A 15664-nucleotide genomic window follows, 5' to 3' on the forward strand; every position below is an offset into this window, starting at 1 on the left:
AACTGCTGACAGGTTAAACTGAGCTACATTATTTGCTTTCAAAGTCTATTCATTAAAAATGAGTCTTGGGTGAAGGTAAATTATAATGTTCCCATGCTGTGGTCAAATGATATCTTGTAAAATGTAGTCCTGGCAAGAAACTTGAATAAATACAAGTGTTTTCACAGCAATATCAAAAATATATTAGAAATGGAATTATGATTGTATTATCCATATTAAAAATAAGCAGTTTAAGATCTTTGTAAAGTGAAGAAAGTTTATTTTAAAAAACTGTTTCATAATTGCATATGATTTAAATTGTGCTTATTCAAAGATAGTGTATTGAAGGCCTGAATAACTTAAAAATAGTTTACTTTTTTTATAATGAAGATTTCTGTGTTTCTCCAGCACAAAGGGGGAATTAATAACTAAAATCAAATGAAACACAACAATAACAAAATATTGGTATTGTCTATTGGCCCAGAGTTTTGGTGCATCCCCAACCAAAGAATGGTATTTAATGTGAATTGGTTACTTCTGACTTATATCTGATTCCATTAATCCAATATGTTTGTCAGTATTAAGGGTACTTCACTTTTTCGAGTATTCACTTTTTCTTTGTCACAATGCTCACTTTTGTAGAAAGATACAAGGCTCTCAGATTCCTTTAGCCCACTCAAATCATTTTTCATGGAAATGTTGAATGAAGTGCATCAGGAAAACCAATCATCCCCAGCTAATTAGTTATGAAAAATTTGATTAGTATTTTCTGTAACTCTCCACTTAAAGAGCAGAAGTGTTTAAGCAGTATACACAACGCTTGATTCTCTGTCAGCACTTGATGTTTATCAAGTGGCAGTATTTGAATGGATGCTGGCAGCTCTTCTGTCTCTGTGGAGCTCTTTGTATATGCATCTTGTTGCTGACGCTTTGAGGCACTTGAGCACATCAAACCTCACAACCGGACGAGAAGCACGACTCACATCCTCCCTCGGCAGACTCAGGAGGGATTCTGAGGTTATCTAACCTTGGGCTCTTCGGCTGTAATCAGTTCCTTAATCTTTGCTGCTCTTCCTACTCAACCTCCTTTTTAGTCACTTTGTCCGTCCATCCATCTCTGCCCTTCTGTCCGTCTGGCTGTCACCGTGTGACGATAATAACCTATTTTATATCCCTGTGGTTTCATTTCTGGTGGAGACTGGCCAGGGTCGCCTTTCTGTCCCTGGTCACATTCATCAGCGTCAGACCCTTATTGGGTTGTGGTGCAACCTTCTTTATGGCCAGGATGAGTTGGGCTATTTGTTTCCCCCCTTGCAGCCCTCTCCGGCCCTGTCACGGCCTAGTGAGACTCAGCAGGAAAAACAGCCTCCGGATTTAATGGGCTCCAAAGGCTAGCCGCTACATCGCACCAAACACACTGTCCAGTCTGACTGTGGATACAAGCGCCGCTGACCAACATACAGATTCAAACATTAAACTTGCATCAGGCGACGTACAGAGACCTCGGATAGCCAGTACACTACAGTCAGACTGTCTTATATGTCTGTGATTTACCAGGAAATCACTGCTTAGAAAAATGTTCACAAATTCAAGGAAATTCAACAAAAAACGCAAAATGACCTCAATGCATCAGAACCTTAGCTTTACACAGATTGTCTTCTGAAAGAAGCAGAGAGGCTGATTATGATGACTGAGGACAGACCTCCCTTGAGGGGGGCCAAAGGGGCCACATCAGGTATCATTAAGATATTGCCTCATCAAATAGGATTACGGACCGTGTGTGTATGTGTGTGTGTGTGTGTGTGTGAGAGAGAGAGAGAGAGAGAGAGAGGGAGAGGCAGAATGGCCGTAAAAGGTTTAGTTTCTCTGGGTCAGTGCTGGTGTTGTCAAAGAGTGTGTCACCCAGCGAGGGGCTCGCCCAAGGACAGGTCGCAGCCTCAGCACCCACTCAAGGCTGCAATAGGATTTAAACAGCAGCTCCGCCTCTCTCCCCACCGCCTCGGTCAGTGATTGGATTTTCAGTCCCAGGATCACTGAGCAACTCGCTGGTTAATTCACAGAAGTTTTTAATTTTGGTGTGGGGGGACTCCCCTGAGCAGAGACTCTCACAAACACGTGAATTGTCACCGGGATCTTCCTTTTGTGTGTTTTAATTGAAGACACAGAAGGGCATTTCTGTTGTTTCCATGCTTCACCCAGAGGAACTGGTCTGTGCAGTAAAGTCAAGTCATAATTACCATAATACAATCAGCATTACACAGATAACACTCCTATTTCCTGCTGTCATTATTCAGACGTGCAGAATCACCCAGCCATTCAACTATTTGCTGAAAATACAGCACAGAGAGACAAACACTCATTATGTTCCAATTAATGTCCCATTGTAATTCTCTTCTCGTGGGAGGTGTGTGATCTTCGTCGTAAACCCATAGTGAGGAAATCCTGAGCATTCATTACATCCCTGGTGTTTTTAGTGTTTGGTGTTTTTAATTTGAGAAACAGAATTCATTAATTGGCTCATTAATATCCCGATTAGAATACAAATCACACCACAACAGACTGTGTCCCCTTGAGTCAATGGTCTGAACTCAGATTACTGCGACTAATTTGGTTAAACAGAGTCAGAATTTACCTTTCTACCCCGCCCACAGCCTCTCTGCTCCCTAACATGCAGAGTACAGTGAGATGTGGCCCCATGGCTGCCTGAAATAGCCACCACAGCGATGACAAATAGACGGGGGGGGGATTATGAAATTTGCTTAAGTGTGTTAATGGGCTGATTGCGGGAGCCCGCTGGATTTTGCTGGAAGTTGATTGATTAGAGCTGCGGGTTTTCTCCACGCCCGGAGAGCTCAGGGATTTGACGGGGTAAAGGCGCTCGCCAAGTCTGTTACACCGGAATTGATCTTAATTAGATCTGAAAGACCTGCCACAGCAGAATGGTCGCGGCGATTAAAATGAAAAACAGGAGAAATTACTGATCAAATTAATCATAATGTCGGGCTACAGCTGTAGGTCTGGTGTAATTTGCCACTCCAGTGAGTTACATCAGCCCAGGCAGGGAGAGGAGAGGTAGTACATACTGATCCGTGGCAGCGAGGAAGCTTAGGCCAGCCTATCAACTCTCTTATTCGAGTTGGTACGCCCCGGACCCTCCTGACCCTGCTGCGCCATCCAGTGGAGCCCCGACATCTCTCTCTTTGTGCCTCTGGTCTAATTAGTTGCCTTTTATTGCCTTTTTTTTTATCCAAATCCTTCTACATTATGTCTCTCTCCATCCAAGAGCAGCATCTTCAACACTGCTGAGCTATCTCTCCATAGCTCCTGTCACGGCTGTCTTGTCACCGGCGTGTTGTGTGTTAGCTAATAGCCTCTGACCTAGGTCCAGTGTCTGGCTGGCTGGTTTTTCGGGGGGCCTGGCGGAGATGGAGGCGTCCCGTCTTCCTCCTCCGTCACTCCTGCAGACAGACTCCTGCCGTCTGTCTGTGATTCTGTCTCTACTCCCCTTTTGCAGTCGTCTCCTTGATCGCTGTCAGAGCCCCACACTGGGCCTGTCCACTCTCCATCCGCACACTCATAGGGGTAATTACAGCCTAGGGGCCTGCCTCCCATCCCCGTGCTCCACAATTTACCACCAAAGCGTCCACAGACATCTCTCTTCTTCCCCACTGCACCCCGACATCACAGGACCGCAGGGCCTCAGACCCACAAGTGCTGCAATTACCTGAGCCTCTCCTCTATCCTTTTCTCTCTCTCCTTCTCTCCCTCCCCCTCCCTGCTCCCCTCTCTACCCCTTGGCTCCCTCACTATTCCCTGGCAATCAGCCTTCATTAGAAGCCTCTGGTGAAAACCCATCGTCACCAAGGTCAGCGGCTGCCAACCACAACGGCCTTTCAGAGGCCCGGCTGTCTGCACTCTCCATCTCTCCTCACCTCCTTGCCATTCTCCCCTCCACCTCCTCCTCCTCCTTTTTCTCCGCCTCCTCCCATTCGCTCCACCATCCTCCTCAAGTCTCGGGCCCATCTCTGCTGCTTTTGTCTCCAGCTGAGGCCCCTTCAGACACTCATGTCACTGTTTTCCGCTGCAGTGCACTTTTACTTATGTCAACCGCTGTTAAAATCAGCACTGTCCAATTTGCTCCAAATGTGTCTTTTTTTATGGGCGGTGGGTGTCTCTCCCATTATATTAACATGTGTATTAAATGAGCCTTGCACATCGATTAATTGATTTTCCAGATCAGCTCCACGTCTATTCAATTTAGCAAAACGGGCCGCCATCATTCCACGGGGTATTAAATCAAAATTAAAATGACATGCTCAAATGTGGACGCAATGGCTCATACTGTGGCTTGTCGATGAAACTGGCAATGCTTAAGTTGAAGAAAGAGTCCATTAACAAATGTCTCATAACTCAAATGTGGTGTCTTTGGTTTGGACAAAGATCACAGAGTTTTTTTAGAAATAGAGATATGATTTTACAGATGTTTTTCAACTGATTTCTTGCAGTAAATGTAAACATGCGCGTTCAAAACACATTTTGAGCAACCATGAAAGGTAAACAAATGGTCTAGAATTTTATATTTTATTGAATTTTAGAAAGACAATACAAACAGACATTAAACAAAAAGGAAAAGACAATATTTGCGTTATGTAAACTAGACATAAACAAGCCACAAAAAATCATAACATTATGTTTGTTTACTCAAGGTTATTCAGTCAGACAATTTTTTTTTGTAATTAAATACATTTATTTAGCATTTCACACAGCCTTAAATAAAGACCATCATGCTAGAGGATAAATTGTCAGAAAACAATAAATCATGTAAATAAAGGTGAGTAAATACATAAGGAGTAAAGTCAAAAGTGGAAAGTGTCCAAAGGGGCTAGAAGAATCTGGATTTATGATATCAGTATTTCCTAAAATCCTGGCTGTGGCTCTGGAAAGGTTGTATTCTTACATTTAACATTAATCTTCAAGTAAAGTTGCAAAAAAAATCTGTGTTCACTTTAGCTGTAAGATTTCTCACATCTGACTATAACCCATGATAACACCTGTTTTAAAATCACAATTTCCTACAAAAACTTTTAAATATGTATAAATGGTATGTGGTGCCAGACTGTGTGCTGTGTGGTTTAGAGCATGAACAGGCCCTCAGCTCTCCAGCAGCTCAGCCTAGCCTCTTATTAATGCACAGGAGATCCGGCTCTTAAGAAGGCAGAAAATTGCCTTACATAACAAGCGCTCCACAATTTAGAAATACAAATGTGCACTGTTGACTGAAGCAGAAAATAAGACTGTTGCCCATCAACAGAACCACATTTCATATGAATAATTATAAAGCATGGGAGCTAGATGAGGAAAACAACCTGACCATGACAGCTCTACTACTTTTATTTACTTCAAATGAGGGATTAGGCAGGAAGAAAATCTACAGACTTAAGGACCAACGATGAGCCCTGAATTTATAAACAGAGAAAAACTTAAATTTATCATATTTCAGACAGATCATTTGGAAAACTGTGGAGGTTCTTTCACTTTTAAAATTACACCTGCAAGCTGCCTTGCACTTACTTTTTGGCTTTTCTGGTTTTCCTTGGGTTTTCAAACCTCACCTCAGTTGATATTTTCTTCGCTTTCTGAGGTCTGCGATTCTTCTAAACGTGGCCCCGCTACTACCGTGGTGGTCAGAGGGCTTCCAGCTCCGACACCCAGCAGAAAGGCACCGCTCCCTGATCAGCCCACATGCACATTGGGGGCAACACGCATTAGACGCCCACAGGGGAGCCCTCAGATGGAGCACCAAGCTAGGGCTCACCTAACAGTGGATAAGGAATAGGGTTTCTTTAATTATGAGGCAGGGCTGTGACATTGAGTTCCCCCCTTCCTCCTCCAGCAGGCTCCCAGACACTGTCTAAGTGCTCCGCTCCGCTGAGGAGGCCAGTCCCCCCGCGGGGCGCGATTCCACTGCCTGTAATTTCTGATGCCCATTAGTGACCGCAAACAGAGCACCGGTTCACACAAGGAATACAGCCGCGCAGCGCTGCCACGCTGTAAAAAGACCCTTCTAATGCAATGTTATTGCATTATGCCCTCCTCATAGACCAAGTCAAAAGTCCCATTTGTGGTCCCTGCAGAATATTATCAGAAATTCTTCTCCACAGTGTTTTCAGTCGTGGTTTGTGGACACAAGATTCAGTATATATTTTGCAATGTATAGTGGGCTGTGTAAATTGAAATTCCTCTAAACTTGTACTCTGCTGCCCTGAACTCTACATGGAGCATTTTGCCTTTTTATATTTTTCCTGTTGGGTGATTTCATGCCTTCTTTTATTATGGGAATGTGCAAATGATGGTCTTGTAAATAGACTCAACTAGAATGCAAGAACAGTGCATTTTCTTAAGTCAACTCCTCAAAGACAAGATCCTCAGAAGTCAAAACTCGAGTAATCGATATAAAATACGCCTGTAAATGTCATCAATTCATCTCTCCACTTATGCTGATTTAGCTCATGCCAACAATTGTGTATATTTTGGAGAAAAAGAGAGAGAGAAAGTGAAGCAGAGACACACAGAGGGAGGAGAGGGAGGCGGATTTATCGATCAAGGGTGACCACATCTTAGCCACAGAGCCCCTCTCTCGTGATTAATCTTAGGGCTTAGAGTTGGCCAATGACACATGACAGGCCTCCCCCTCAAACTCCTCCATTTCTCTTCATTACTGGCCGTATTTTTGGACACCACAGTGGAGAGTAATCATTTACCTTTATTGTGTTTATAAAGCTGCGGCATGGATGACCCTTCCTATATTGAATTGAGGACATCAAAAGATCACTGGACATTGATTAGAAGGATATTAAAGTCATTCAAATGCTATATTTATATGTCAAACAACAGCAGAGTGAAAAGAGAAGCCATTTCCAACTAAATGAAAACGAATGGGATGTAGTCGCTGCGATGGAACTCCTAAAATCAAGATACATGTTTTATTACGTATTGAATAATTGAGGTAATTGTATTCCAAAGGCTGGAGGGAGTCTTTAATAATACACCGAAATAATAGTCTTCATAATTTCTTTACAGTCTGATCTCCTGACTTTAATGATTTTATTTTTCATTTTCTCACAGCAACCAAAAAACGTAGCCAGGTATCCACTTTATAGTCATAGCCGGAGCAGCAGTAGATTTACTGCAAAACCGGTTTAACGCTGCTATGATTTCCAACCCAACACGAGTATGGTACAGAAATAACTGCACCAAATATGTCACATCACAGGCTGAAATGGTCAGCACTTTCCTGTAGATACTTAATCACCAAGTAGTTTCAAATTTAATACATCTGGAAACAGCTAAATATTATAGATCATTCCTCAGCAAGAGAAATAGTGTAAGAGGAGTGTAGTATAACTTATATTTTTACTCGCAGAGTGTCCCCTAACCAGAGGAAATACACTGCTGCTGTGATTGATGACAAAGAACCCACTCTGAACCTCTGTGCCTTACAATTATCAACAAATGGGCTGGAGCAGATTTTATGTAATGATTAAAGCTGCTGTTAATTTCACATGAGGGTAATGAGTGGGGAGATTGACGGCCACTGTCCGACACTCCATCATCCCTTTATAGTTAGTTTAAACGTTTTCACGACTCTTTTCCTCCTTCATTTGCATTTTGCCTCATTAGATATGGCCATTTCTGAGGCTGTCCGCGATATCCATTTCCTGGAGTTAATGCATTTTATTTGATCAGCCAAACCTCCTCAGTTAACTAGCTGTCATTTTGGCGTTTCATATGACATCACTCCATTAGCACCCGCCATGCCATCTCAGCCACCTCCACGCCTGCTGCCACCACCATCTCTCCACTGCCTTAAGCAATTACAATGTCCGACCGTCTCCGGATGCAGCGTTATTGTATTTTGCCGGGTGTTATCTGCCCCAGTTGTTCTATCTGTCTTTCACTTCCCAATATTTTTCCCCAAGAATGGGTCTTTTTTGGGGGGTTTATTTTTCACAACGGCTGGAGCAGAGGCCCAGTGGTGAGCAATAGCCGGGGCTCGGAGGACTCAGAGTGCACGACCACAGTGCGAGGCCCCGCTAACCAAGGGACCAGAGGTGTTTTGGAGGGCCTAATGGCATTTTGATGTTCATAAGCACAGCGGATGTGAGGGAGGGAAGACAGGGAGGTGCAGGGAGAGGCCGTTTTCAGAGAGGGAGGAGGAGGGGAGTCAGCAGAGGACTGTCAGCGGAAGACTAGCAGAGTCCTGACAGACAGAGAACGTGTTTTCTCATGTCACAGCTGATTACATTCACTCCGAAGTGGGAAAAGAGCAGGGAGGATGTGGGGCCGGGAAGAACAAGGGAAACTTCCATGTTGTTCGACAGATAAAGGACAATTTTCTCAAAAACAATAGTGCTATTGACTGTTAATTTGACCCACTTTGACGCACTTTTATGGCAGTTTCACAGCATGCTTCCACATGTAATCAATTTGAGAGACTTTTTAAAAAAGGAAAAGATTTTAGTTTACATAAAGCTGTTTTCACTGACCACTAATTTGCTAAATCGTTCCCTGTGGTCTTACATTCTCTTTCACTTTTCTCTGATATATTAGATAAATGTTTGATTCTGTTGCTGAATCATAGATGAGCAGAAAATAAGTTTTACACACCGCTGAAGCCTGAACGTAGACAAATCTGCCTGCCTGTTTGTGTCTGCAACACTTTGTCCATTTATCTTTGCTCTTTTTTTGTCCTGTGCAGGCCCCCAGAAAAAAAAAAGCAATTAAGTTTAAAACGGCCACATGAAAAGAGCAAAACCAAGAATAAACTCCAGTTAGTTTGTGTCAGACAATTTTGGTTTCCAGGGGACTCTCCACGGTTTGCGGGGACGCTATTTTTCCCTCTATTCCTGAGATTACACGGGTTGCTGCACCAGGTGACCCTCATGGTCAAACAGGCGACGGAGAGCTTGGCGGAGTCTAGATTCCCCACCCTTCATACCATCCAGAGAAAAGATGCATTTTTAACAATTTGCAGGCTATTTTGTCCTCTCAGAGACACTTATTTTGTGTTTGCTGATCCCTGTGTAGCCCTTTCATATTTGGCTGTATTAAACTGTGAAAGCGCAGAGAGTGATAGCAGTTGCGGCGACTTAAAGGTGACAAAATGATGTCACATGATATAATGGAGGCTTGAGCAGTTCTTAGATCTGCTGCTTCACATGGGGATGGACAGTAAAACTAAAATGTTGTACATGACTCTAACTCTCTAACAGACATTTCTTTAACAAATGCGCTGGCTTTAGTTTATTGTTATCTCAACACTGACCAGAGCGCTCTATGCTACCGAAAATCCTCTTGACGCCCCTTTTCATGGCGACTGAAAAGAATGAAACACAATGGTTAACATGCAGGCTCTGCAAACTGGAAGATCACTGTTTATCTCCTCCAACACATGCAATCAGTACAAATGCTAGGCCAGGTCTGTCATTTTGTGCCTCCCGCCGAGGTGTTGAGAGGAGTCACCGTGGCGGAAAATCACCTGTTTAGGTGTTGAACACAGCCTCGCCTCTCCTTATTCCTGGCTCTCCTTCCAACTGCTATCCATATTACCCAGTGCCAGGAAGATGCAGCAGCAATAAAGCCTGCTCTCTTTTCACCTAGATTTACCAGAATAACATAGCACCTGAAAGGGCTATCATTGAATGAAACACAATGATAATATTTCAAATAAATCTGAAAGCTTCTCCAACAACCCATCACTCACACAATGACACCAAGCACAGCAGATTTTCAGGGAGACTCTGGGTGTGCTCACCCAAGCGGATCACATTATCTGTGTGTTGATCTGTAGCCTCCTTTTAAGTCTGTTTAACTGGCCGTGTTGGCTTTTCTCTGTGTCCCCATTCAACATCTCAGCAACCATAGTGCTGTGTTTTCACCATTATGGCTTCAAGAACCCCTTTTATCAACACTTACGAATGTATTTTATATCCACAAAACTACCACAGCAGTTTGTCAAGGTTGTATTTCGACTTTTCCACTACTGCTTCTCCAGTTATAAGCAAAGGGGAAATTACCTGCTGAGTGTCAGTTCAGCACTTCATATCACAAGAAAAGTCCCTGAAAATCTCCTACTTTAAGGATTTTAAGAATACAGGTGTTAATGTGCATTATACTTGCTTACACATGTCTCTGCAAAATTCATCTTCGCATATAATTTTGAAACTATTTCAAATGTGAATTTTTTACTATTTAAAAGATACTTTAGAATGCCCTCGGCACTACATGATGTCAAGATGTTTCAGCTCTGTTTTGCTGCTGCTTTTAGCTGTTTCACTTTCTAAGAGCATTTTCTGAAAGCGTTTCAAAACAAAAGTATCACTTCACGGTTGTAGTTCAGTAAAGAAAATGTCAAACAGGATTTTTTTTTCTTTGTCTCTTACAACAAATTGTTACTTTTCCCAATTGCCACCATAATGAATGTGTATTTATCACCACCGTATGTGTACATTTTTGGTGATTGTGATGATGATTGTAATAAAAACAAATATTTATCATATCATCATCTGTACACTCACCAAAATAAAGTTACATCAGTAAAGGCTGAAAGTCGTATGTTAAATAATGAAAATGATGTTTAAAGAAATGAATTGTGCTCCATGGTCAGTGCATGAACCAAAACAAATTGCTTTATCACCGTGGCTCAGTAACAGTTGTTGTGTAGTCCCATATTGCACAGTTTATTGTCGTCAAATGAATCAGACCTCAACATGAATTAGAATTAAGGTACACCACCAAAACTGATAAGTTACCAGAACCATCTAGAAAAAATAGACACTGAAAAAGCAGCAGTCACCAATGTAAGAAGACGCCAAAAAAGGACAAAAGGATAAATGATTTTTGATTGTTGTTTATTGAATTTCACTATTTTCAAAAACATACTGGGTAATGAAAAATTTGGCTAAGAGGATGCATCTTTACAAGAATTTGCAATATAAGATGCAATAATAAATTCTCTCTTATCAACAACCATGTTAACCAAACATCAGGGAATATTATGAGAAATCACATGTTTTGGAATAAATTATGTGCAATGTGATAAACTGAAATCTTCCACTACATGAACAACACTATATTATCCTTAGAGTCACAAAAAATGCTTAAACTCTTAACCACTTAACCTCACATTTTATCAGGAAACAAATCTTTTAATTGCATCATAGGACATATATCTTTTAGTGAACGTCATTTTTTAGTGAAAAACCAAAAACACATCTTAAAAAGCCAGAATTTTTTCATTAACTATTTGAAATGATACACATGGACAGGCACCAACAGAAACCCTGGATTACTTGACTAATAGGTTTAGCTCTACACATGATCATGTGTCTTCTACTGTTGATCTTTGAGTTTAATTAACATATAAAGCAAATTTCTGTGTGTGTGAGAGCTCCTACATTACCTTACACATGCTATAGTACATGTATTTTGGGGAACTTTCACAATCAAATGTCACAAATGTTGAGTTTCTATTATCCTGTTACTTTGGGTTACTGTTACATTTAAAGTCAGAATCGAGATCGTACTTTTCTAACATTTGAGATGTCCAGATTTCCGAAGGACAACTGCTGGACACATAAAAGACAATCTTGCGATTATCGAGAAAAAACTGGATGACTTTCAGACGAGGGGAGGCAATATCAATCACGGCCAATTTGAGGCCACCTACATGAAATATGATTTCATAAGACAAATGCAGTGTCATTCTTAATGTGCTTAACCTTTACTGTCAATGAAAAAGTATTGATCGCTCTGTGGCATTTTTTCATCATTTGATTTCAGAAAGTGTAATAATATATGGTGGTGGGGTAAGATAAAAGATGAATGGCAACCGAATGATTTCAGATGAACGCAGCTGAATTCCCTGTAGAGCACAGAGAGTGTGGAAACATTGACACTTTCAGGAAAAGAATTTCTTTTACAGTACATAATAATATATAAAACACTTGCAATGCTTGATTTTAACCTTTTACATAAATTTTGCTTTTAATTTTCAGCAGTTTTGTTTGAATATGTTTGCAGCCAGGGAGCAGGCAGCCTGCTTCTTAGCAGTGTTTCTATTATTTCTCTATTCTGTTGAGTAATTGGGAGGTCTCCTATCTCTTCTTGGTCTTTGATCTACTTACTCAACCTAATAAGACTTTGCTCTGCTGCACTACAACCAAATCAGCAGTGCATTTTCAGCCCCCTAATAAGTGGTTAGCTTGATTTATATGGGTAATCTCGGCGATGTGGCGGGGCTCTACAACCTGTCCCTGATGCAAGGAGCCTCTTTTCACAACCACAGGCCAGACCAGATGAGTCCATTACAGCGGGGGTAAAGATGGTCATTTTAAGTAACAGTGTGCTAGTGCATTATGAGGAAGGAGGATTTCTTAGTCGAAGTGTATTGAAGGGCTTGGCGATACAGTGATGCATGGCCTCACTGCCTGGCTCTATTGTGAGAGCGGGATGCTGTTTGGCCGTTGCTGCGGGTGGAGAGGCTCGGCTCGGCCCGGGGGGAGCCCTGGGGGCCAGAGGAAGCACTTAGAGTGGTAAAATGGCCACTTATTCACAACCACCCTCCTGTTTTCACTGCTCCTCCCTACCCTCGAGCTTCCCACTGGGTCCAGGAGCAAAGGCCTCTGGGAACTGTATGATGGACTGCATAGCCCTGTTTGCTGGACTATACAGGTATCACTGCAGTTAGCCTATTCTGGCCCCTGTAACAATAAAGCCCCCCACACCGAACCCTCCTCAACATGCTTCTTTTTTAACAAGTTGCATTAAACAGGGTACCCACATTCATGAAAAACCTGGAAAAGTCATGGAATTTCACAGTCACATTTTCCAAGCTTGAAAAGTCATGGAATTGTAAAAATCAATTTCCTGTAGCTGTCGACATAACAAAGCTCTTACATGCACCTACGTTTGTCAATGCTTTACTTACCATCATGTACTTTTATTCATTTTCTCCTCGGGGTCCATCTCTCCACTCATTTATGCCAGCAAGCTGAAACTGTTTGAATAGAGTTTATATCATGGGTCTAAAAGTCATCAAAAAGTTTTGAAATTTTGTCCACGAAAATGTGTGGGACCCCTGACTAAACTGGTTAAGATTTGCAGTTTTGACAAATGATTTCTTTCCCCTCGACAGCTAAATCCACTGGCAAGCCAGGCTGCGGTAGCGGCGGCAGCAGCCATGGGATCCATCGCTGGTTCTCAGGTGTTCGGCAACGCCCTGTCAAACCTGCAAGGAGCCACCGGTCAGCTGGTCACCAACGCACAAGGACAGGTCAGTGTTGTGGGTGCTAGCATGCTAAAAATAACTTTCTGAATGAAGTAAAGTACCCCAGGAATGAGTCTCCAAACAAGCCTACAGAACATCATCACACGGAACCACGCCAAACAGGACTTTACAGCCTTGTAGCGGTGGCGATAGGACTGTAGTGTAGCTTGTTATAGCCTTAGCATTAGCATTTTACTTCTGGCGACTGTGTTAAGGCTTCAAAAATCCTAGAAGTGGTGTTAATTTGCGAAGATTATCTTGCTGAACAAAACGTGCAAGTATCATAAATGTTTGTTTCCCACAGAGCTTATTTTATGCAATGATCAAAAATCCAATGGAGAAATCACGTAGGCTTTTTGATTAAGGTATCATGGCGACGTTAGCTTCCGGGTTTGCCTACAGAGAAACGTCATCCCCAGGCCACTCTGTATACAGCTAATTAAATACCACAGTTTCGTTGGTAGCAGATCTGTAAGAGATGTTGCTGGACCATCTATCATGTGCAGCTCCAAATAAAAACATTGTTAGAGTATTTCTGATCTTTCCTCATAGATTTCTTGTGGTGTTGTCTTGGAGCACCACTCTAGTAACCAGCCCACCATATATTAAGCTTTTTGGGAATAAACAAAGCTCTTCTTTCTCTTATCCGCATGCGCCTGTCGCAGTAAAACGCTGACCTTGTCATATTTACAGGGTGGCTGCAGAATTGTTCCATCAGTAGCCAGAGGCTTGAACGATGATGCTTGTCATTGTGGGACCTTATCTAATGAATCATCTTATCGCAGGTGCACACAGCACATATTAAAGGAAAATTGTATGGACAATGTGCCCTTTCATGCCACTCTGTGTTATTTACCTTAACCCCTGTTTCATCTTTTAACCCTTGCACTGTCCGTAGTGTAAAATTAACACAAACACGGTGAAAGGGAAGCAGTGGGTGACATTTCTTAGCACTACAAAAACGCTAGATTTTTTAATAGTTAAACTTGACATTTATCTCGCAGGAATAAGGTTCCACCAGTGTGACCATGCCTCATTGTTTTTAGTAAAGTGTTGTCTGTGTGCGAGCGCTTGATGCTAAACGTCGCTAATGAGACAGTATGGACTTCCCTGGCTCACAAGGTGCCTGGAGCACTGGGGACAGATCACTGTGGATATGGACTTGATGGGATGCTCTGTGCTTTTGTAGTGTCTTGGCGGCTGACAGTCCCTGACATAATCAGGTCACAGAGACGGTCAAAGCCGTGGGCTACAGCCTTTGCTCCCCACCTCATTATTCCACAGCATTATTCAGACGGAGGCCTCTGAAACATGCACTACCATATCACAGGGTCCCGCCCCCCCTCACCCCCAATACTGAGGAGATTATACAGGCTAATACACACCTCAAACCAGGCTGGAGGTCCACCAAACACACCCTGAGAACTTATGTCAGCATGAAAAAGCTACAAAGCAGGATACAGCTTTTATCTGATTATGATTTGTATTTAAAAAAGAACTGCTTTTATCCGTCAGTGTTTCTTTGGAATTTACAGTACAATATCTGTCATCGCAGGGCTCCATGAGTAAAAAGTCACCTTTTCTTGAATTTAAAACGTGATATACTGTCTTTGACCTCTTAATTTCCTCTACAGCTCTGTCAAAAGACCTTTTCATAAGCTAGAGCTCTGGGGACCTTGAAAAGTGCCGTGTTTGATGGACGCTCAGAGTTCAATATGTTTTTAAACCTTAATTATATTGGCCCCAGCCTTTTTATTCTCCAAGGAGAATCAATGAGGTTCTTTTATCCTCACTGCCTCTACAACAGTGATTAAGGCTGTGGATAAAAGCCAGAATATTGTTAAGTCACTCTCACTCCTGAATTTTTTTTTCTTCCTTTGTGAATCTGTGGCATTTTTGTGAACATCTTCTATTCAGTGCAAATTCTCACTTTGCCTTCAGCTTTAATATGTCAGTAAAACTGTGTTGGGAAATGAGGACATTAAGGGCTGTTTCATGGAGCATACTGTGCGTCCTGGAAGCCGTAGACACACTGAAATGGTTTATGTGTGTGGCAAATCCCAGTTTGGGAAATCCTGATGCCTTAGCTTTGTGCATGGGAACCCTCTTATCCTTGAATATGGGTAGTGAGGCCATCCAACGGTTTTACTCTTTTGACTCGTACTTTACCCAGCATTCTCGGTCTTTGGCGAGGGTTTTGGCTCTCAGGGTGGCAGTAATGCAGAGAACAACAGGTAAGAAACACATGCACAGTTAACCTGCAAAGCAAGTGTGCCCTTTGTATTGATAGAAGCTTCCAGCCCTTAGATCAAGTGTAACCACAGTGTAAACTGCTGCTGCCCTTGCATTGTAAATCCA

The 15664-nt window shown here is 42.3% G+C and overlaps 1 protein-coding gene across 3 annotated transcripts in view; it reads left to right on the forward strand.

The window, feature by feature from the left end:
* The window catches only part of pou6f2 (POU class 6 homeobox 2), a 93474-nt gene that overhangs the window by 58978 nt on the left and 18832 nt on the right, over positions 1–15664 (forward strand). For all 3 annotated transcript variants that reach the window (XM_042510685.2, XM_088071814.1, XM_088071815.1), the window contains one exon: positions 13175–13312. In XM_042510685.2, coding sequence (XP_042366619.1) covers positions 13175–13312 — 138 coding nt within the window. The remainder of the gene's footprint in view (positions 1–13174; positions 13313–15664) is intronic.

Source organism: Plectropomus leopardus, chromosome 21, assembly GCF_026936395.1.
Source record: "Plectropomus leopardus strain MGB_pleo_1.0 chromosome 21, ASM2693639v1, whole genome shotgun sequence".
NCBI classification, from domain to species: domain Eukaryota; kingdom Metazoa; phylum Chordata; class Actinopteri; order Perciformes; family Serranidae; genus Plectropomus; species Plectropomus leopardus.